At 48.1% G+C, this 23,159-nt stretch overlaps 1 protein-coding gene and 1 non-coding gene across 2 annotated transcripts; both read right to left on the reverse strand.

Annotated features, from left to right (window-relative positions):
• Positions 1-1,693: 1,693 nt before the first annotated feature.
• Positions 1,694-21,537, reverse strand: LOC135821316 (outer dynein arm-docking complex subunit 4-like). Its single transcript, XM_065334376.1, has 12 exons — positions 20,697-21,537; positions 18,947-19,078; positions 18,476-18,629; positions 16,840-16,898; positions 15,699-15,842; positions 14,147-14,204; positions 11,747-11,906; positions 8,371-8,426; positions 7,196-7,403; positions 5,178-5,264; positions 4,128-4,324; positions 1,694-2,788 (listed from the first exon to the last, which is right to left on the reverse strand). The coding sequence occupies exons 1-12, from the start codon at positions 20,808-20,810 to the stop codon at positions 2,316-2,318; spliced, it is 1,842 nt and encodes a 613-aa protein (XP_065190448.1). The 5' UTR covers positions 20,811-21,537; the 3' UTR covers positions 1,694-2,315.
• Positions 9,490-9,585, reverse strand: Trnar-ucu (transfer RNA arginine (anticodon UCU)). Its single transcript has 2 exons — positions 9,548-9,585; positions 9,490-9,525 (listed from the first exon to the last, which is right to left on the reverse strand). It is a non-coding gene; the product is annotated as a tRNA-Arg (tRNA).
• Positions 21,538-23,159: the final 1,622 nt, after the last annotated feature.

The following is a 23,159-nucleotide window of genomic DNA, read 5'->3' on the forward strand; positions in this document are numbered from 1 at the left end:
GACTCCAACTCGGTGCGCTCCCATTGCAAAACCCAGCACGCGCTTGTAACAGTACGAAATACATGACTGTATTACTTCGAAGTAGTACAAGGAGGATAACTTCCTTCTGCCTGTATTAGTAGAGAGCGCCAGAATGGGTGCTACATTCAAGCACGAAAGTCAGGAGTCGGATTTCAGTCGCCACCAATCCTGAGTCGACTACTACTAGTCATAAAGCTGATATCTCCCAGTCTCTGACACCTGCACCATTGGCACCTGTCATTCCGCACTTCACACAGGCTGCTCACCTGCCAACCCTGAATAGCTGGGATGTCACGCATCATCTGCGCGCTGCAGTGCAAATACATGACTGTATTGTCCACATCGACATTCTCAAGCTGTGACTCCTGTGAGTGTTGTCAACTCATAGTTCAAGTTATCAAGTTTACGAGCACTTGTCACTAGCAAGGGACCGTACAAGGACTTACACTCACTGCTTCCCTCCTATCGCATGCACATGGATTTCTGCCTTCTCTCGTCAAGCCATGAAGCGGCAAGACTGACTGATTCTCAATAAAAGATGAAGAAGTAAGTTGCGATGCTACAATGTCAGCATCAGTACAGGCATGCACTACAGTGCAACCTGTCTAAGACGACCGCTCGAGGGACCTTCAAAGTGTGGTCTCTGTTACCAGGTGGTCTCCTTATCCAGGGTCATTTTACTGGAAATAGTATCCCTTGGTCCTGGTTGCAAGTGGTCTTTTGGGGCAGGTGGTCGCCATATTAGAGTGGTCGCATAGACAGGTTTTACTGTATATTCTAGCGACGCGTGCTGTATACCTAGCGCCCATAACTTCATAAAAGTGGTTCCGCTGACTTGCATTGTACACGAAGAAGCGGCTCCGTCCACTCACCACCATGTCCTTCTTCGCACAATCATCATCTATTGGACTAGGAGTATTGAGCAATGAGCAGTTAGTTGCACTGCAGTGGTAGCGCCATGGCGCTAGGGATGAGACCTTGTACCCATGTTGTACAGGAGTATCGGAAAAATAATGGGTGGGGGTCAACCCCGGGAATTTCGTTTGAATCCGACGCCCCTGGGCCGTGTATGCATGCAGTGGGGGCAATAACTGAGCATCACTAACATTCAACAGTACACAAAGCCCTTCAGCCAGTGGAGAGGGCTCAGCACAATAACGTCGAGCACTACTCCACACACAAAAGATACACAGGGAGTTTACGGAGTGTGCCAGAACTCCGAGCGTCTTGCACGGTGCAATCATCAGGTACAAATCACAAGTCGCCGGAAATGGCTGATGATTGCATTGAGCCAGGAACTCAGAGTGGCGACAAACCGACCTCCTTTTCTGCCTTTGGTGTGGAACACTACAGCAGTACACAATGACTCGTCGGAAGGTAATTTAGGTAGGTACGGTCAACCACCTGAAGTGCAATTATTTGTTTACATTTACATTTCATTTACTTGCGGGGTTTGGGTGGTTCCTCTGACAAAATTTAATATCAAAGTTTAGAGCCCAAATCGGCGCGTTTTATTGATTCACGGGGTTTCTGGCGCAAAAAGTGATACGGTCAAAGACTGAATACAGTAGTGACCGTAGCGTGTCCTACGCCATTGAGTCCTAGTCTTCAGTATTAGTTTGTCATGCATTCCGCCGCCGCATGCGTGCATACTTACAGCACCAAGACCGTATGGGATCATTGTAGCTGCAGACACATAATACAGTACAGTCTTGTACAATCATGTCCTGCCCATGGTAAGTAGGGCAAAAAGTAACATGGAAACTGTCAAAACAGTACTTTCAACCGGTCACCATAGAAACAACAGTGGCCGTAGCAGCATACGAATGAACAGGAAAATTCGTGAACCGTTGCACAGGGTAATGTGTGCCTGAACACACAACACATGACATTGTCGCGGGGGTTGCCCCCGCTTTGTTGCTTCACTCTGACTTCAAAATACGCTTGCTCTAAGACACCCTTACTCGCATCCAATTGTGTTCGGGTTTTTTCTCCGCAAGATACATGCACTTCCATATATACAGCCACCACACAGTTGTACGTAAGACTGAGTAGTGCGCGAAAGGAGAAAAGGGACCTCATGAGACAGACAGAGAAGCGGGATTCATTCTGAGATTGGACAAAACACTGACACTGATCTTCCCAGCCGTGTTTGAAATGCACCACTGCGTCATGACGAAGCCGGGACTGGTGGCTCACCTTCTCGCTAGCGCTTGAAGCACTTCGGTCTACGCATTCTTGCTCAGCTATAATCATTGCTAGTCTTATTAAACGTGTCATTTCACACCGCTCGTCTATTTCTCAGTTGCCTTCGCAGAGCCCTGCCGCGGCGACGTGACGGTAGCGCCAGTCGTCGTCGCCGGCGACCCGGTAGCATCGCCTGCGTCGTCAGCGGCGTTCCGTGATTGCGACTTCGCCGCTGCTGGGTCGCCGGTTTCGGGCGCCGCGCCCGGATCGGCAGCCGACTTCTGTCCCGGCTTCGGCGGCTCGCTTTCGTCCGCGTCCTTGCCGATCGGGCGCAGTGGCTCGGCCGGTGTGCCCTCGTCCGCTGGCATGTCGGGCAGCACGTTCAAGTCGTCCACCGAGGGCAAGTTGTCGTACGTCTTGCCGTCGAACGGCGCCTGCAGGCCGAGGAGCTTGAGGCGATCCTCCAGGTCGTCAATCGCGGCCGTGACCGCATCCACCGTCGTGTCGTCCTTCAAGTTCAGCGCCATCGCCAGTGCCAGCAAGTACAGCCGGTGGCTCTCCAGTGGATCGTCCAGTTTGGCTGCAGGACACATTGAGGAAATGAAGTACAGGTGGAATCCTGATAATTCGAACCTCCAAATGCCAGCAAAAAACTTCTAATTAGTCGGATATTCTAATTATCCAAACATGAACCCACAACACAATATGTATGTCAAAATGCTCCCATTGTCACACAGAGTTGCGCTATGGACCTTAGACACATATTTCAAGGATACTGAACTGACCAGTACAGCCTGCTCATGCAAACTGAACTGATCAGTACAGTGTACAGTGAACTTCGAATTACACTTTGCTAACTTCGAATTATCAGCACAAATCCCACACATTTTCTATGTAAGTGGAATCCGTGGAACTTCGAATTAACCGGACATGTCCGGTTCGAGGTTCGAATTATCAGAAAAAATTATGTGGCGCTTTTCCAGCTTCATCATTTTTCGATTAACCTAACGGAAAAGTCTCTTGTACGGGCAAAGCAAATGTGCTTACATAATTATGACACAATATCTCAACACAAAACAATTGATAAAAACACCAACTCTAGTGCCAAGAATCTGAAGAAGGACTCAATCCTGTGTTGCCATTAACCTTATGACTAGCTAGATCTTCGTTCGAAAAGAAGGATGTTTGAAAACGAAATGCCTCTCTGGTCACGGCTTGCAGTGGAAATAGCAGTGAACACGATAGAGTCGTGCCCATTCAACACCCAACTGGGTCTATGCCGGGATTCCACACACCTGTACACCGCGCACAACGCTTACTGCAGTGACAGCTGATTTCCGAACTGATGCATACAATCATGTACGTGCAGAGCCAAAGCGGCCATCGTCATACCCCCCACCCTCGCTTTATTTCTTAGTCAGAGCATTCACAGTGGATATCGACCATGGGCAGGCATACACTGGAATAGGAGCTGGCAACTGGCAGGCTATTAGTCGGGGAGGGAGAACCACCCTATCGAACAGGGACAGAGCATCCACTAGCATAGGGCCTGACAAAGGCTAGAGACCCGCCGAGCAGGGACAAGGCATCAAACCAGTGCAACACCTGATAACGTGCAGGGCATCAGCCGGGGAGGGAGAATCACCCCGTCGAGCAGGGACAAGGCATCAAACCAGTGCAACATCTGATAACGTGCAGGGCATCAGCCGGGGAGGGAGAATCACCCCGCCGAGCAGGGGCAAGGCAGATCAGGGCCTGGGTAGAGGCCCGGCAAGGGGCAAGGCACCCAACCAGTGCAGCTCCCGGAAAGGGCGGGCCAGCAACCCGGGTACAACCTGATCAGCAGCGTGGACAGAGACAGGGCAGGAAAGAGGCAGGGCAACCCTCAAAACGGCCCGAATCACCCGGGGCGCACTCACAGTGACACTGCGCTTCCATGACCCTGGCATTGAGTACCCAGACGTCATCTCCACCTTCCTCCGCGGCCAGCTGCGCCATACGGGCATACTCCGCTGCCTCGTCGTAGTGGCCCAGCTCTATGTATGAGCGTCCCATCTCATGCATAACCCATGCCTTCTCCGTGTATGACGTGATCATGTTGACCTTTTTCTGCCAGCTGTAAAAGATAGAGCGGCGTAGAGAGAGAGAGAGAGAGAGAGAGAGAGAGAGAGAGAGAGAGAGAGAGAGAGAGAGAGAGAGAGAGAGAGAGAGAGAAAGAAAGAGAGAGAGAGAGAGAGAGAGAGAGAGAGAGAGAGAGAGAGAGAGAGAGAGAGAGAGAAAGAGAAAGAAAGAGAGAGAGAGAGAGAGAGAGAGATAGAGAGAGAGAGATAGAGAGAGATAGATAGATAGAGAGAGAGAGAGAGAGAGAGAGAGAGAGAGAGAGAGAGAGAGAGAGAGAGAGAGAGAGAGAGAGAGAAAGAGAGAGAGAGAGAGGGAGAGAGAGAGAGGAGAGAGAGAGATAGACGGAGAGAGGCAGACATACACAATGAGAGTGGGACAATACCAAGAGGATTATGTGTAATTTGTAACTTGGCACGGACTGGACTCGACTTGAAAACTGCACCTTCAACATGCTACAGAGAGGCACATGTTACACAGCGGCCATTCTGCCAATGGTAACACACCCAGGAGTATAGAAATATTGTTCTCCACCAGTGAGGTGGCAAGCATGTAGAGTACAGTCAACTTCGCTAATAACGACTGAGGAAAAGTATAACGACAATTCGCGAATAACGACAGAATTTCCATGCCCAGAGCAAAGTCCCATCTAACTGTATACATATAATGAGACTTCGGGTATAATGACACTTCGCAAATAAGGACACTTTTCTGATACCCCGTCGGGTATCGTCATGCTCGAAGTTGACTGTAGTTGTGCTGGTAGAGATTGTGTACTGACTGTGCACCCCCCCCCCCTCCTCCCCTGCCCCCTCCTCCCCCCTCCCCCACCCACCCTCTGGCACACTTACATTGCAACCGCTTCCTTGTGGCGGCCCAGCTTGGCGTACGCCCGGCCAATATTGTCATGTGCACGAGACACCGCTTCCTTGCTCTTACTAAAAACAGAAAGAACACGGCACAAAGAGAATGTCATAACACTTAGCAGCGGAACAAACTTCAGGCTCCTCAAGAACGTTTTGATTTTTTCGAGTAAACCTTCGCGCATTCTCTTCAGGTGATTTTTTAGTATATTTATTTTACAAAGAACTAAAGACCGGCTCGAGACAAAAAATAATAGCAAGAAAGATAAACAATGTTGCATGCAGGGAGAACGAAGAAACGACTAGAACACAGAAGTTGTGGGTTGACAGAACAAACAACTAATGAGTCGAGGCGGACTACTAGTATCCACTAGCGCAGCTGTATAGGTGGGGCGTTGTGGACTCCTCCGACTAAAGGTCTCGGTATCCTTGCACACAACACGCACCAGGGGGTTAAAAAAGTAAAACAAAAAGAAGAAGAAAGAGCTAGGCCATCAGCTAGTATGCTAGTCTGCGGTGTACACATCGACAGCAGTCCCACAAGTTTGCTCGAGGAGGTACGATATACAGGCAAGAGCAAACGAGAAAAGAAAAGAGAAAAAAATAGAGAATGTTCAATGAGATTAGGTGTAGGTTTCCGTTCAAACTAGTTTGTAGGAACGAGAAAGAGAAACAGTTCTCTGGCAGGTTCGACAATATCGATATCTCAACGGGCGGTGGTATCCGTGGTGTGGTGACTACATACCAGAGCAATTCTGTGCCGTGGTGACTTTTGTAGCAGAGCACATCTGTGGCGTGGTGACTTTTGTAGCAGAGCACATCTGTGGCGTGGTGACTTTTGTACCAGAGCAATTCTGTGGAGTGGTGACTTTTGTACCACTGGAAACCTCAGAGCCATCAGTCTGCTTATTTGACTATGTAGTACAGGTACCTATGATGACCATTTTCCGGTGTGGTGACCGGACTATGTTGACTGTACACGACGCTACTCCGTCAGGCGAAATAGCACGTCATAGTACATTTGAGATCAGCGGGAAGAAGATGACGATGTCCACTAATTTAGTATCTGTGCACACGAATCTGCTGTGTGTGTGACTCTGTGTGTCAGCTATGATATCATCTTCTGTGGTTCCATGCCTAGCATGTACGTCTGAACCATCCTGCAAAGTTTGAATGACGTAGGTTGAGCGATCGCTCCGCGAAACATACTTTTTGAAATTCTCTTCATAGTATATCTTCCACCGTTGAAATTTCGAATTTCTTCCAAAAAAGTGCTGAGAGGGGTGGCTTGCAACCTCGATATCGCTTGTTCCAGGCATGCTTTGGAGCCATCTTCTGTTGAAGTAGTGGCGGGGATCTGCCCTGCAACTGCTACAACAAAAAATGATTCGATCTGAGAAAGGGTGAGACCGCGAATCTCGGTTGAATATTGAGTATTTCAAGCCTATTCATGACGAAGATGGAGTTCTTTTTGGAGATGGACGTCGCGGCAAAGGACATGGTGTCTGACTTCTGGCGTCTGGTGAAGCCAGGGATCATTTGTCCAGTCAGGTCGGCAGCCTAACCGTCGGTAAGCTTGTGTTTGGATCCCGTTCTGCTCGATGTGGTAGATCACAAACAATTTGATATCGCACAAATTGATCTCAGCATCGTGCGTACGGTATTTTATATTCAGAAAATCCCAAAGTGTCTCTGTGTGGCTGTCCTATGCCAGAAGAAACTCCAATCAGGCTCCTATGTCCTCTGCCTTCATGATTGAATGTCCACTTCGTTTGAACAACAAACACAACAATCGAGGACGGCTTTGCAATGAAAAATACAGCTATACTGGAGCTGAAAAAAGAAAGAAAAAATGTGCTCAGGATGAGACTCGAGTACACGCATACTCTCCCAGCAGGTGAAACGCAAATTTTTGTGAAAAATGCGTGTCGCCGACTGACCAGTAATTTCGCCTGACGGCCCGCTCCCCCCCCCCCCCCCCCACACACATGACCGCCTTGTCCTACCTCTTCGTGCTGAACTCCAGGTCGTTCTTGTGCGCCTCGAGTGCCTCGGCGTATCGGCCCACATCTAGCAAGGCGTTGCCGTAAGTATTGTTGAGATTAGCCAGCACCTCCAGCTTGTCCGGCAGCTCGTACGTGGAGTGCAGGTGGACACGCTTCAGCCAGCGCTCACACTTGCGCACCGCCTGCTCTGCCTTGCCGTCGAGAATGTCTGAGAGAGAACGAAACAGAACAGCACACACCTTTTTATTCTCCACCTGTTTTCCAGTAGGGCTGTGTCAATAGTAAAAAAAAACAAAAAAACAAAAAAAACAAAAAAACACAAACACAAACGCCTCACTATTACTGTGATGTTGTGTATGAAAGTTGTTATTATTTCTACTACAAGTCGGTATATTTCTACTGCAAGTTGTTATATTTCTACTACACAGCCTCACAGTACGTATCGTGCATGCTCCGGGATTGATTGCTGGTGATGTTTTACCTGACCAAGAACATACTTGGACATTATGGATTGTAAGTCCGCACTGTAGCCTTTCATCGTCTCCCGTGTCATCAAGACGTGGCAGAGCATTTTGTGTGGCCGAAACACCTAGTACTGTAAATATACAAATTTTCGGCAGCTATTTAATTTCGGCTATATTCGGCACCGACCCAAAACGCCTGAATTAAAATGCCGATGAAATTTTTCACAGCATCTGTCGCACTATACCATGCCCTCTACCCCACGCCGAAAATAAATCGCCGCCGAAATGTCAAAAATCGTGAAGTGCCGAAATTTTGCAGCGCCGAGATTTTGTATATTAAGAGTAGATGCTTGTGGAGTGTGTGTCGGATGTTCTGTATGTTGTAGTTGTATTCATGCATTCTCCACAGGCCTTGGCCTACTGTAAGAACAGCAATGTTAACGAAAAATCATTCTAACGATTTAATGAATTTAAACAATTCGTTAACACTTGAAGTCGTTATGTACAAAACGATATGCACATGTACAGTTATTTTCCGGTTTTGAGACAGAATTTGTTAGAATTTCACCTCGCTAACCCGCAAAAATTTGGAGATCGTTAACTATTTGACGCTAAAATATCTGGTCATACAGTAAATCAATGGCGTCTCCGCTTGGCGTGTGTTGACCGCCAATCTCTCGCACACTAGTCCGTACCCAGTTGAGTACCTACCTGAATCAATGTCCACAAGTATCTCCAGGTACTTCTTTGTCAGCTGCGTTGTCGTTCTGCCAAGTGAGACGCACAGTTATGTCAAGGAAATCAACTAGCAAGAGTTGTACAGTGAAAACCGTCTAAGACGACCACTCAAGGGACATTCAAGATGTGGTCTCCATTGCCAGGTGGTCTCCTTAGTCCTTATCCAGGGTCATTTGACTGGAAATAGCATCCCCTGGTCCTGGTAGCAGTGGTCTTCTGGGGCAGGTGGTCGCCTTGACAGGTTTTACTGTAGTTAGAAGGTGAGAATAGGTTTAGAGCGTACATGTAGTGACATAAGACGCAGTGGGTGGCCCAGCATGATAGCAAGTACACGTCTAGTACTTGTGTAGTGACCTCGTACATGCATTTTTGTATACGGAAATCATTTTTCGTAAAAATGGCCCCTGTATATATTTTCACGTGAAAGAAATAAACTTTCTTTTTGGCCCCAACTTCGTTGTGGTCTGGTTGGCCATAGTAGCCGTCATGGATGACGTAAAACACAATACTTGTACTAAGGCAAGAAATCAATTGCCCTCACTGACCTTATTCCCAAAATTAGTTCGACAACGGCATCACTGCTTTTTTTTTCTGCAGCCCCAGCACATACTCAGTACTATCCGCAGCAGACAGGTTTTTTTCTCCAAGATCATCCATTGGGCTATGAAGCCGGGACCACTGGTCGGCCCTCCTCTATTTACTGCAGTATCTGGAGATTTTGTAGAAAAATAAAAAAATACTTCGGGCCCCAACTACCAAGCCTTAGAACCCAGGAGAGATGAAAAGCCCACTTCAAACTCGAAAATGTTGGGTTTTGTTACTGCTTCTCCATACGTTTTGCAATGGTATACCCGTTCGAATTCGTAAAAGCCTGGCCGAACGACAAACTCTCCATCCTTGGACTTTTCAGGGCACAAATACAGCCCAGAAACATGTGCACGGATCACAAAATGCACAACAGGCATGCATTACATACAGCATATTTACGTGCCAGACACCAAAAGTCAGGGCACGAGTACGAATCAATAAGAAAGAAATGTTTGCTTCCTTTTTTTGATGAGATGAAAGAAAAAAGAAGGAAAAAAACATATTCACCCCCGGTGGGATTCGAACCCACAACCTTTGAATGCCGTCAAGCAGCAAGCCCGATTAGAAGTCCAATGCGCTAATCCATTGCGCCACGGGGGTGACCACAAAGGCTGGTGCACGCAGATCGGCTATCTTCAAAATATGGCGTCAGGGAAGTACGGAGCCGATACAACACTCGGGTCAAGCACCTGCTGCTATGTACTACTATGCTGCTCAGTGAAACCGGATCAGGCGAATAAATGTCACGCCGGGCGCTGTACAGCCCAAGACCTGCAGACACTGGGACGTGAACTGGGTTCGGGGGCGTGAACTGGGTTCGGGGGCGTGAACTTGACTCACACTGTAGGATTAATCAATGAGCACTCGGCACTATGGGTATGAACAAGATCACATGATGGGTGTGTGCAGCGTATGCTTCCTGCAGAAACAAACTCTTCTTCGTGACTCTGGCCTATCTGTCAGCGCTAGTGAATTGCGCTCTGAAAAATTCAGCAATGGTGACTCGAAGTGAAACTCAAAAGGTGCCAACTGTTACTTCTTTCGTAGTATAGTGTACATACTTCTTCGAAGTACAGAAAAGAACCTTGACTACCGGGCACAGTGCTCAACCCACGGCGTGCAGAGCTTAGTACACACGGAAATCCGGTGGAACAAAAAGTGATTTTAAATTGCTTTTCGGCATGAAACTCGTAAGTAGACACATTTAATCCCCGTAGCTATGCAGAAGACGTTACTTCAGTAACGTCTGGCGCTAGCCAGGGTCCACACAGCTTTAATTTGGTATTTGTTTGTTTGTGTGTTTGTTTGTTTGTTTGTGTCACGCCTGGCGCTATCCGTATCTGACGGCAAAAAAGTATAGGATGTTATAAATTTTTCAATTCTCCTAGTTTTTTTTCAGGCATATCCTGGGATTCGAACCCGCACTATCGCCCTACATGCATTCCCCCATACACTTCGCATCCATACCCATTCTTCCAAGTTGCTTCACGTTATTATCTTGTTTTTGAAAGCCCTATTTGAATATTGCGGGCAGCTGTATGTGGCCAGCTGTGTTTGATGGTACGGTACGGTACGGGAGACGGTGTCGTATTACCCTCGATCGTACCTGTCCCGTACCTATCCCCTACCGTACCGTGCCATGAAAGACGGCTGGCCACAATGCATATTCAAATAGGGCTTTCAAATGCAAGATCACAATGTGAAACAACTTGGAAGTATGTATGCGAAGTGTATCGGGGGATGCATGCAGGGCGCGCGATAGTGCGGGTTCGAATCCCAGGTTATGTCTTAAAAAAAAGGATTTTTTAAAGAATTTATAACATCCCTATGCTTTTTTTTTGTCTAGGTCATCAAGGCAAAAAAGCATAGCGTAGGGCCCTGAGCTTCCAAGCTCTCTCGTCACTTTTTGTTCTGGCGGGTTTTCATTTGTACTCCATTTCTTGAACACAGTAACTCCTTAGAATGTGAACTAAATGGTCGCGAAGTTTGTTCCGGAGGAGGAAGATCCAAAGACAAATGAGCTACAATTCTGGGAATTGGTTTTTAGGACTCCTCCGAGTGCCAATGCATGAACATGCTAGAATTAGTGTTGATGGCATACGAGTGATGCGGACATACTGCATTTTCGGCAAGACTGGCAAAGACGCTTAGAAGTTTGCGAGCCCTAAAATTTCACCCAATTTGAAGAAAAGGCCACACAAAAGTCCTGAAATGATGGTGCGCTTATTTCAGACCAGTAGTAATAAAACACTGGCCCTGATTCTAGAAAATACGGTACTCGCCCATTGATGCACATCAGGGAGGCAACCAGCTAGTACATCGCTGTGTTGCGACTTTGCCAAAGCATGTCAACCTATGATGTAATTGCATAACCTCTTTACCTTATCCTGAACGTGCCCACTATACCTACATGTATGTACAGACACATGATAACATAGAAAGGTTCCAGGCTGTCCAGTCGTGCTCAATGCCCAGCAAGGGCACAGCTATTTACAACAAGAAGAAGAGGTTGAAGAGTGTGTTGTAACTCCGAGGAGTTTCACGCGCAAGAAGCGATCATCATACTTATCAGGCAGTTGTTTGATAAACGCCTCGTACGTGAAACTATGAGTCATAAAACAATCGTCATCCTCTACTTCTCGTTACATGCGTAGGCTACACAGAACGACAAGGGCGATCAAGGCTAGATAGCCGCTACTCTGAGCTTCATGCTCTGGCAATCATCAGCCAACATGCGTATGCTACAAAGTCTGAAGGATACAGCTCCGGCGTTTTCTTCTTTTGCCGTTTGAGATAGTCGTTCTTCCGAGAGTAGATGGGCTGCTGTTTTCGCCAGAACTCCGTCTGCTTCTCCAGGAATCCGATGCCGTCCTTGGCCATGTCCGTGAGCTCCTCCTTGAAGTCGCTTTTCTCAAACGGGGCTGCAAACAAAAAGAAAAGAGTATTATTCACGGTTCACGTTAGGCTCGGCTGGAGGTCGAGTTTTCGGCATCCGTAGGGACGCCACCACCCTCTGTGAACCAAGCTGTAAGCTGCAAGCAATGGAGACGGAAACGACAGAGAGTTTCGACCGCAGTTTCAGCTGAGAGCAGCAGAGAAACCCAGGCACTACAGTCACAGTTACGGGTATCAAGAACATCCGGGCTAAAATAATTATTGTTTTTAAACAAAACAAAAAAACAAAAAAATTCACGGTTCGCGTGAGACTCGGCCAAAGGCCCAGTTTTCCGCATCCGCAGGAACGCCACCACCCTCTTGGATCAAGGCGCAGATGCAGCTCCTAAACGGTAGGAGGTGAGTAGATCAGACCCACCACAAAGTGGTCAAAGACCGAAATCCCATTCACTGCATCCGTGTTTCCCTCGTGCCAGGCCACGAGTTCCCAATTAACTGTGGGTCGCAGCACGGCTGGAAAAAATCCTTCCGCTTCCAAGCAGGACTTGAACCTGGTACCCTCTGTTTCTCAATCATGGTCTTAGACCATCCCACTATGCCTGCCTGCCTTTTTAAACAAAAAAGAATTAAAAAAAAAGTGCCATGCTGGAAGCAAAATTTAGGAACTCCACAGTGTGTTTTTTTCATGTAACCCCGCAGCATCATGCTCAGTGTACATACACAACGTGGACTGATGTACAAGAACTGAACAAGAACAAAGACACTGCAATCTCCACAATAAAAAAAAACATAGAAAGCCTGAAGCGGAGAGCCCCCCCCCCCTCTCCAATTCCTTGGCGCCCAACGATACTTTATGCCTAGATAAAAGGAAACAGACTGAAGTGTTGTGTGCTGCAGTGCACTGCCATGGACCGTGACGGTGGCTCAGACAAACACTTTCATTTGAACTCCCTCCTTCAAACACATCCAACCAGTGCACTCAACCCATGATCTTGCCAAACTGTAGTAGGTCTGTGGAGAGATTGTTTGTTTGTTTGTATTCTTTATTTAGGGTGGGAAGTCCAAAACAGGCCCTAGCCTAATAACAATGGTCCCACTAGTGAGGGAATGCTGTATATCTGTGCATAAGGATCAGTGAGTGTAACAGCAACTAGTAGGGAAACAAAAAAGAAAAAAGAAAACAGAGATAAAATGGAAAATGAACCTCTAGCTACGTATCAGGTCATTGAATGTCAGTATCACATCAGTCAGTTTTGTGCTAATTGTTGCTCATTTTGACTCAACAGTATCCTGCTTATAATCGTTAGTCAGTTGGACGAAACGGATAACTTGCAAACTTATGGTCCTTTCTTTTTTTAATAATTTTAATCCTTGGCTCTCCATCCGAGTTGATCTGTTTTCCGGAGACTCAGTCGGTCGGAACTTCCTCATGCATAGGAGCGCCACTACCCTGAAGCATCAAGGTGCAGGTGAAGCTAATAATGCGGTGCGCGTAGAGTGCTTTTTGTAAACCGGATTTTCTAATGATGCCATGCATCTTTCCCTCAAATCAATGAAAATATCATACATTTAAACTCGGATGTTGATCCAAAGTAATCATGGATAAACGAAAGGACAACATGTTACGATGTCGCACACGCTGACTGTACATGATCCGTATATGATCTGTTTACGCTGGTGGACAGTTAGTCATAACTCGTAACATTTTTTCCTTTCTTTTTATACCATACATTGTTCATTGATTTTTTTGGAGAGGGGGGGAGGGGGTTGCAAACGGGAAAAGTCTGAAGAAAAGAATTAACTGTCACCACCTGGACTCGCCCAGGGACCCTCGCTTATGGCCAGCGATGCACTAGTACCACTAAGCTATGGTGTAGTCGTCATATACCTCAACCTGCCCCTACCCCTTCCTGGTGCGCGCATCCAGTGGTGACTCCGGGACCTCTGGTCGGACTAGCTGGACTCGCCTCACCTGCACCTTGTTTTTGCATGTCCTACCTACCCCTTTTGTCTGTTTGTCCTAGTCTTCTGTCCCACTTTACTGTTACCCCACATCATCAGTAGGACCGTGTGCTTTGAAATTAAACAAATTCACGGTGTGCGTGAGAATCGGCCAAAGGCCGAGTTTCCGCATCCTCAGGAACGCCATCACCCTCTTGCTTTAAACTTTAAACTTAAAAAATACCATACACGTGTGTGCATTCGAGGTGCTGTAATGGGAAAGAATGTGTCACTCTCTACATCAGGGTCACACACAGTGACTTACACCCATCACCCAGCAGCTGCTCTAGATATGCCTTGTCGTGGTAGAGCTCTCCCAACAGCTGCACACGGACATGCACACACACACACACACACACACACACACACACACACACACACACACACACACACACACACACACACACACACACACACACACACACACACACAACGCGTACGCACACACACACATGCATACGCACACACGCATACACACACACACACACACACACACATGCCCGCACACACACACACACACACATGCACAAACGCATACGCAAAAGGGAAGAGAAAAAACACAACAATTGGATATACTGGCACACTGCATACACTTGGAGTGAAAGCAACGTGCGTACAGATTTCCAAATTGTTAACAAACATCAATGATGCGTTTGTATTGGTATACGTGAAAGAACGTTCACAAATAGTTTTGACACGGACACTGAGCCAGTAATAACTATTATCGCCTTTTCTGACTGTTCGTCATCTTGTTACAGTCGTGGATAGTTGCTGCATAACTCGTTCTCACGTGATTTCTTCTTTTTCTTTTTTTACTTTCACAAATAGTGTGAGGTATTGGCATGGATAAGGAATTCCACTGGATAGGTTGGTGAGCGCAAATACCGTACATTCAGCAATACTGGCTAAGGCGCTTAGCAGTTTGTGAGCCCAAAATATTTCGTTCAATTCGGGGAAAATCTGCACAAAACGCCTGAAATGATGTGGTGCTTATTTCGGACAGGCGGTAATAGAAGACCGGCCCTAGTCTCGGAAAATACGGTGTACGGTGGTCCGTCTATATTCCGGCACCATTTGTGCTACGGAAATTCTGCTGGATTAGGGAGGGTGGTGGATTAGAAAATCCAATTTACTGATGCAATGTGCACGAAGAGGACATTTTGGTAACTGAAAATTATGCTGACATATAGAAGGTTCTGGTACTGTAAATATACAAAATTTCGGAAATTTCACGAAAAATGACATTTCAGCGGCGACTTATTTTCGGCGTGGGGTAGAGGGCATGGTATAGTGCGACAGATGCTGTGAAAAATTTCATCGGCGTTTTAATTTAGGCGTTTTGGGTCGGTGCCGAATATAGCCGAAATTAAATAACTGCCGAAAATTTGTATAATATTATTTACAGTATATAAAGTGCTGGATCGAAGAGGGACGACTGAGCGACGACTGAGGGACGACTGAGCGACGACTGAGGGACGACTGAGCGACGACTGAGGGACGACTGTACAGAGACAGTGTGACCACTGTACATGGGCTTTGGAAGGTATTCTGCATTGGTACGACTATGGAAAAGCATGGGGTCCCGGGGGTTCTAAATTTCAGGGAAATTGGGTCCAAATAGCCCATACCGCACCGGTTCCGACACCCCTGACGTATACAGACACAGGGGGGGGGGGGGGGGGTATAGACAGACACATGGGGGGGGGGGTATAGACAGACACATGGGGGGGGGGGTATAGACAGAGACAGGGGGGGGGGGGGAGAGTATCGACAGACACAGGGGGAGTATAGACAGACACAGTGTGACTGACGCTTACCTGCTTGACCGTCTTGGCCGACTCCTTGACCTTTTTCTCGGGCTTCTTCTTGCGATCCATCATCTGCATCTTCTGTGCCATGGCGCCTACAAACGTCTGCGTCGGCGCCGCTTTCTTAGCCACTTTCTTCTTCATCTGAGCAACCTACGTAAACGAAAAATAATTAATAAAGATTTGTTGATGCCATCTTGACATTAAAGGTCCCTCAATTCATAGTATGTCCATTGGTTTGAGGGAAAGATGCAAACGGGAAAAGTTTTCAGAAAAATTGACCGTCACCACCAGGACTTAATTCATAGTAGTGTTTGATTGTTCTTGTGACCAGACGAGACTACACTAAATCCGACATCGAAATCCCCACATTTGGCAAACAGGTGATGTTCGCAGTTCTTGACCGCAGCTAGCACACAGTGCAAGTGCCCATCATGCCACTGGATGATGCAGCTAAACAGTGCCTCACGGGCACGTACACAGGTAGAAAGCAACGTGAATAGATGTATCCCTTTTTGGTGCATTGGCGTAGCTGACTCATCTCTTTGTGTGTGTGTGTGTGGGGGGGGGGGGGGCATGGTCAAATTATTCACGAAGCAGTTTGAACAGTAGCCATGTAATTGAAATTACAGTGTATTATGTACACCGCCACGCAGCAACACACGGCTAGCTGCGAGTATAAGGGAACGCTGCGCACTGGCACTCCATTGTGGCTTCATAGCAGGCACTGCAAGTGCGATCCCTGCCATTGGCCCAAAGCCCAAACACTCGCTTGCTGAACGAAGGCCAAATGAATATAGTTGGGGGTGGGGGGAGGGGCATGGCCCGGTGCCCCCCCCCCCCCAAACCAGACCCTGGGCAAGGCACCTGTGGTGCATGTTACTGCACCATATGCTATGCACATCTCGGGCTGCTACATCAAAGCGGCATATGCGGTGCCTGGACGGTGGAAGTAAAGGGCAGTACTACGTATACGTCAAACGACACAAGTGATGTACTCGAGTTTTCTGTGCGTTCCACTCAACACAAGTTTGACTTGATATGTGAACTCTTTTGGGCGGACAAGAACCGCTACTGATTCATGTGGCTTTCCTCTCCGCCGCATCTGCCCGCGAGTGTCTACACGGAACGGGTGTGAGCGCCACCTTACCGAGTCCTCCTTCAGGAATGATATATTCGATGTCTCCTTGATCTCCACTTCCCGCACGTCTGTACAACGGCAATCAACAACAGGAAGAATTGAACTCGGATACTGAGCCATTTTTCAGTACACCCAACTCGCAACACACAAACAGTCCTTGGCTACACCACGTACAATTAATTGTCCAAATGTTCACCCAGGAGTGCATCATCAGGGATATAGGAGTTCCAAAGTTCTTAAAAATTCTGAGCCATTAGTAAAATGAATATTAGAAATTTAGAATATTAAAAAGGACACATGAGTACAAGTTATGAGCAGTCAGAAAGTGCGATAACTAAGCACAAAACTGACAGGTTACTGAGACATTTAACGACCTGACACCTAGCTCTAACACATCTCCAGTACGCAAACCAACAGCCTTCCAACTGGGAAGGTTCAAGGTTATGGTAGAACCAATGAGGGGAAGGTGAGCGCAGCGAAAATGTGCACAAGCACGGCAACAAAGAATGCCGACTGTCACAGGACGACGTTGATGACTTGAAAATGCGGTCTAACTACAATTGGAAGCAGCAAAACAACACACCCCCCAACTTCGGTGGGTCAGAAATATCCAAGATAAATACAAAAGGGGAAGCTTTGCAAAAAAAACCGAATGGGAGGTATGCATGTAAGATGGCCGTCACCTTTTAGCGAGGCAAGTTACCCCATACTTGGCAGGTTCAACCCATTCTAGTACAAGACTCCGCAAAACCAAACGGCGGGAAATCGATGCACATGTCCCATTGTGCAAACCGAACGCCAATATTTGTGACTATTGCAGGGGCGGATACAGAGATCTCGACAGGGGGTTCCAGATCAGCCGAAACTGAATAGCTGATACATTTACACATACATGCATATCGTTTCCAGTACAGGAGGATTGGGCGGCGAAGAACGGAGGGGCTCAAAGCGCAGCCTCGCATTTTTCCTACACGTTGAGTGGTGTTAGTCGTTTTGTTCTTATTCCTCGATCATGGAGAGCATCATGCGATGCAATCACACTACAATCAGGGGCGTGCTCGGCCCCCCAACTGGGGGGTGCACGGGAGCCGAGGGGAGCCCCCCCCCGGCAATTTTCTGCAATTTGTTTGCAACCTTTCTTGAATTTTAGAGCATATTTGCATACATTACAATTGCAATTACCCAGATTGAATTTTTTCGGGGGTGCACGTGCCCCCGTGCCCATCGCCGAGCACGCGCCTGACAATGTCATAATGATGCAGTACAAGTCACGTGTTCTTAGATCTGCAAATCTAGCCCGGCATGATTGTTCTTCACTTTGGGCCATTTTCCAGCCTAGGTGTTCTTCGGCGCCCGATCATCCTGCAGTACATTATTGAAAATTTAGGGGATTCCCCTCCCCCCCCCCCCTGAATCCGCCACCGTAGTGTGAGAGGTGATACATGTACATGGATATACACAGAGGCAATATGCTTTAGTTCTGCTAGAGTGCTCAATGCCTGATTCAGGCAGAGCGGCGTACACAAAGGGCACACGATGAAAACCTTGGCAACTTAATTCCGTGAGTCACGACGGAATTAATTTGCCAAGGTTTTCATTGTGTGCCTTTGTGTACATGGATATAGTAATATCAAGTGGAACTCACTTCCGACTGCATTGTCCACGGCCTCTGTGCACTTATCTACACCCCGCCGGAAGTCCACGATCTCCGGCCTACGCTGCAAGCCTCGGTGGAAGTCAACCATAGCCCACTCGAACTCTCCCATGGCGTAGTGTGCCTCGGCTTTCATGAGCAACGCCTGGGCAGTGCAGTACACAGACACATGCACACACAGATGTACACACATTTTTAAGAACCAATGTACATGCACACACGAACACACAAACACACACACACACACACACACACACTTGTACTTACTCGGCACTGCCATAACTGCTCACTGACGTGGGTTCCCCCTTGGGAGAGGGGAGAGGCTCAAAAGGAATCCCATGCATTGCACATACACATGCAAACAAATACAGACACACACAGGTACACACACACATACAGATACACACACAGGTACACACACACATACAGATACACCCCCCCCCCCACACACACACAGCTCACCTTGATGCACTTGGAGTCTTTAGCGAGCGCCTCCTGTGCTTCTGCCAGTGCGTCTTTCGGCTGTCCCATCTTTAGGTAGCAGCTGGAACGCGCCACTCGACCTTCATTGTCAAAGTCTGCCATTTCTGACGCCTGTACACCAAGGACGAACGAACACACAATCCACTACTCATCTAGTCGGTTAGTTGAACTCGAGGCGGGTCAGGGCATAGCGTATAAGGGACCATCCAGCATTATCTATATTTCAAATTTTCACGAAATGAAAAAGTTCAGTTACGACCCCCCCCCCCCTCCCCGCAGAAGCAAAAACATATTGATTTGACAGCTAGATCTATAGAATAGATTGATTTTTCAGCTACAGTTTCAGCTATCAATGTTTAAACCGACATCAAAACTTTCAAGCCTCCATTCCCTCCATAGATTGGTTTCCCATCTTGGTCATGTGACTAAATTTGTGTATAGTAGGGGCGTGCGCTGAAGAACATGGAGCCCAAGAATGTCCAGCCTGAAATACTAAGAACGCCACAGCCTAAAGCTAAGAACGGCGGTGTTGGTTTTCTGGCAGCTTGTGGGATACATAATTATGATCCAGTACGCACTGTTTCTAAGAACGTGCTATAAGAACGCAGCCCGATTGCTGAAAAAATAAGAACGTCCCAGGCTCACCCCTTGGAAACAACGTTCTCGGGCGCGCCACTCTACTGTAGGACGTGTACAAGGCGTGTGGAGTCTGTGGACAGTGGAGCCAGCATGGCCAACGACGTCATGCGACCCACAGATGCAGGGGTTGAGCCGAGTTGGAACCAACATGGCCAACGACGTCATGTGACCCATAGATGCCGGGGTTGAGCCGAGTTGGAACCAACATGGCCACCAACGTCATGTGACCCACATATGCAGGGGTTGAGTGGAGTTGGAACCAACATGGCCAACAATATCATGTGACCCATAGATGCAGGAGTTGAGTGTACCAGTTGGAACCAACATGGCCAACGTCATCATGTGACCCACAGAGGGGTTGAGTGGAGTTGGAACCAACATGGCCAATGACATCATGTGACCCACAGATGCAGGGGTTGAGTGGAGTTGGAACCAACATGGCCAACGGCGTCATGTGACCCACAGATGCAGGGGTTGAGTGGAGTTGGAACCAACATGGCCACCGACGTCATGTGACCCACAGATGCAGGGGTTGAGTGGAGTTGGAAGTTGGAACCAACATGTGATAGGTGTGTAACAGCTGATGCGTGCTGGTTGTCCTAGCGACAGTACACTTGTGTCACTCTCATTAGGACCTCTAGGTTACGGACACCTTGGTCTATAGGGCACCCTGTGGCTGAGGTTAAGTGAGAATACATCTACTACTACTTGTACTCTGTTGCAAATGTTTTGGAAATAGTGACGTCATAGCCCAGATCTCCTGCCCGTCGCCATCAAAATGTACGTGATTCGGAGTTACGGGCAGTGCCCGCTTCCGGATCGGCCGTACGAGCGAGCTAAAGTGTCATATTCCATGTATCTGGCTCACTTATTATTTCATCCCCCCCCCCCCTCTCTCGATAAGCTACTCGCCTCTGGGTCGTCCCTTGAATACATATGATCAAGAAAGTGTCTGCTCTGAGCGTCGCAGCTTCCTGCCGAATGACTTGACACTCGACGTTCGGAGCAGACACTTTCTTTACCAATAATATTGTCGCCGAAGTCGCAGCAGCTTCGTTCGTAAATATAATATAGAGCATAATGGACTCACCGTGTCAAACATGCGCATGGCATTCTTGTACTGTCCTTTGCCGGCATACTGGCATCCCACGGCAACACACGCCTTGTACGGCAGCTCGGGTTCGGCTTGCTCTGGTTCACCCATTGTGACGTCGGCGGGCTACAGAACACTAGCTGACGCTCTAATCACTATTAGTTGTAGTTTCCGATGCAGTGAAGCCTGGTGGCCGATTTATTCACTTTGCGTCTTCGTCTTGGTGGTCAATGTGTGTTTCAGGCGCTGGGCTTTTCCTCGCACCGTCCGCCTGAACTCTACAGTGCGGGGTTGGTGTTGGCGTGGGCGTATCACTCAGTGCTGACAGTCCGAACTGCGCGACCCGCAGCGGCACACGCCAGGGGTGGATCACAGGGTCAACTACGCGCAGTCAGCGCTAGCTCCCAGCTGAGTCCAAGCTCGAACACAACCCACGACTACGCTAGGGATCGCTGATGCACGCACTCTCGCAGCTCCACACGGCGTCAGCAAGCATCCCCGCGAAGCTGGTCGCTCTGTTTCTGAACGTCTAGATATCAAGTGAGACAACGCACAGAGCATTCCAATGAAGGAAAACTGGATTCGCTATGCCGATGTTGGCCTTCCTCTGTGCTCACAGCAAAACGCTGGGCTGGGTGCGCTAGAGCGAACGTTGAAAACTGCGACCGTCCACCGTGCTCTCAAGGTTATCGCCGATCTTTCCTGTGCCATAAATCTGGAGAGAAATCTCCAAGAGGCACGATACTGCTGCGATCACCTCCCGCTAAACCAGACGACACTTTCAACCAGAGTTATTTGAAACAAATTTATTTGACTGGCATAGTTCAATGCACTGTCGAGAGCGACTTTGTCTTGAGAAACAGCACACCAACGACCAGGGAAGTATGGTCAAAGCGGGCACAGAGATGGCCTGTGCTGCGTTGTCTGTCGCTTGTCAGTGTAAGTGAGTGATATGCAGGCGAGCCCCTGGCCCTGTCGTAGTGGAGTCGAGATTCAAACCGAGAACAGAAGCGTCGCGCGTCTCCAGCCAGCAAACCCTCGGTTTCCACGGCAACAGTGACACGACAGGGCGGTGTGCACATACCAGACGATTTTTTTACAAACACTTGAAACAGCTCGACTCGAGCGGAGCATGAGCTTCGTTTTACATGTATGTGTTGATGATTCACAAAATGGGGAAGTGCATCGATTTTTCAAGTAGGGCTCAGATGAAAGACATCGGTTCCGATGGTATATCTCTCGCTTGCGTAGACCCGGGTACGGGTGCTCGAATGAGACACAGGGTACCAAAACAGAAACACCCTGAAATTGTACCTAAACTTGTTCCGATTTCGTTTAGTTTTCACAAATACCATCAACATACGGCCTGCTAACGGTATGCCAAATTTCAGCGCTGCCCGGTAAACGGTTTTTGAAATACTCGCGACCCACTTTTTGCTGGGTCCTTGATTCGAGGATGTGGGTCTCCTGTACGGTGCTGCCAAAGACCTGCTGAATCTGCGGCTCCACTGACCATCTTGCTCTCAAAAACGAAGTAGTAAGTTACTACTACCTGCCCTCAACTGCCACACCAAGCGTAGACAATGGTAGACCCGTGTGCTTGAATCGGAGACGATCTGACGAGTTTGCTGTTTCTGATTCGAGCACCCAATTTTCAAATAAAAAATCCGAAGGAAATACGACCATTTTACTGCGTACTGTAGCTTGTGTTGAAGCGCACCGAGGTTCTGAATAGGCCAATCCCGAAAAGATTGTCTGGGTTCGAAAGGGGGCATGTCACCTGAGAGTACACTGTACAACACATACATGGCACTACCTGATCAGCATGCGGCACAGGACGTGTTTGATAGTTCGCGTGTGAATGCGAGGGTCAGTACACGGTTTTCTCGTTAGTTGCATGCAAGAGAGACGATGCGACAGAAAGCAAAGCCCTTTGTAGTTTTCTCTCTCGCACTGGTAATGGTCTGCTGTTGGAGTTGAAATGCTAAGACATAATCCTTGTTTCGCTCTTCTGGGTAGTGTAAAGAGGTCAACGAACATGTAGAGCTCACTTTGATGAAGTAGGCAAGGCTGTGAGCGCTATGGCTCAAAGCGATAGGCCCTAAATCTTACGAGATATTTCGAGTGCTATTGTTTGTTGCGAGCGCTTCGTCTTCGATGAGTCCTGCCTCTTTCCTGGCCGCTGCCCTCCTGTAGGACCAACCACGAAGTGACTGTACTCACCTGCAGCCGATCAATGTTATATTGCACAAGAAGATCTCGTTTTCGCCAAGCCAGTGCCCCACCAAAGACCATCGCCGTGTCACACCGTCGGAACGAGTTCATGATGAGAAACATCATTCGCGGCATTCGCGCGAGCGTGATGAAGAACTATTTCGAAAGACAACATAGTCTTTACCCCCGGGACGACAACTATGCGCAAGGGGAGAATGTCACCAGCGACATCAACGAAGACGACGG

Source organism: Sycon ciliatum, chromosome 7, assembly GCF_964019385.1.
Source record: "Sycon ciliatum chromosome 7, ocSycCili1.1, whole genome shotgun sequence".
NCBI lineage: Eukaryota > Metazoa > Porifera > Calcarea > Leucosolenida > Sycettidae > Sycon > Sycon ciliatum.

What these genes read in the sequence shown, in the direction of transcription:
- LOC135821316 (XM_065334376.1), bottom strand. Translation starts at nt 20,810, where the DNA reads ATGGGTGAACCAGAGCAAGCCGAACCCGAGCTGCCGTACAAGGCGTGT. An exon ending in GCAGCTGCTGGGTGATGGGT is followed by an intron (nt 11,907 to 14,146) that starts GTAAGTCACTGT and finishes TTTTGTTTGCAG; the next exon opens with CCCCGTTTGAGAAAAGCGAC. An exon ending in ACTTGTGGACATTGATTCAG is followed by an intron (nt 7,404 to 8,370) that starts GTAGGTACTCAA and finishes GTTCTCTCTCAG; the next exon opens with ACATTCTCGACGGCAAGGCA.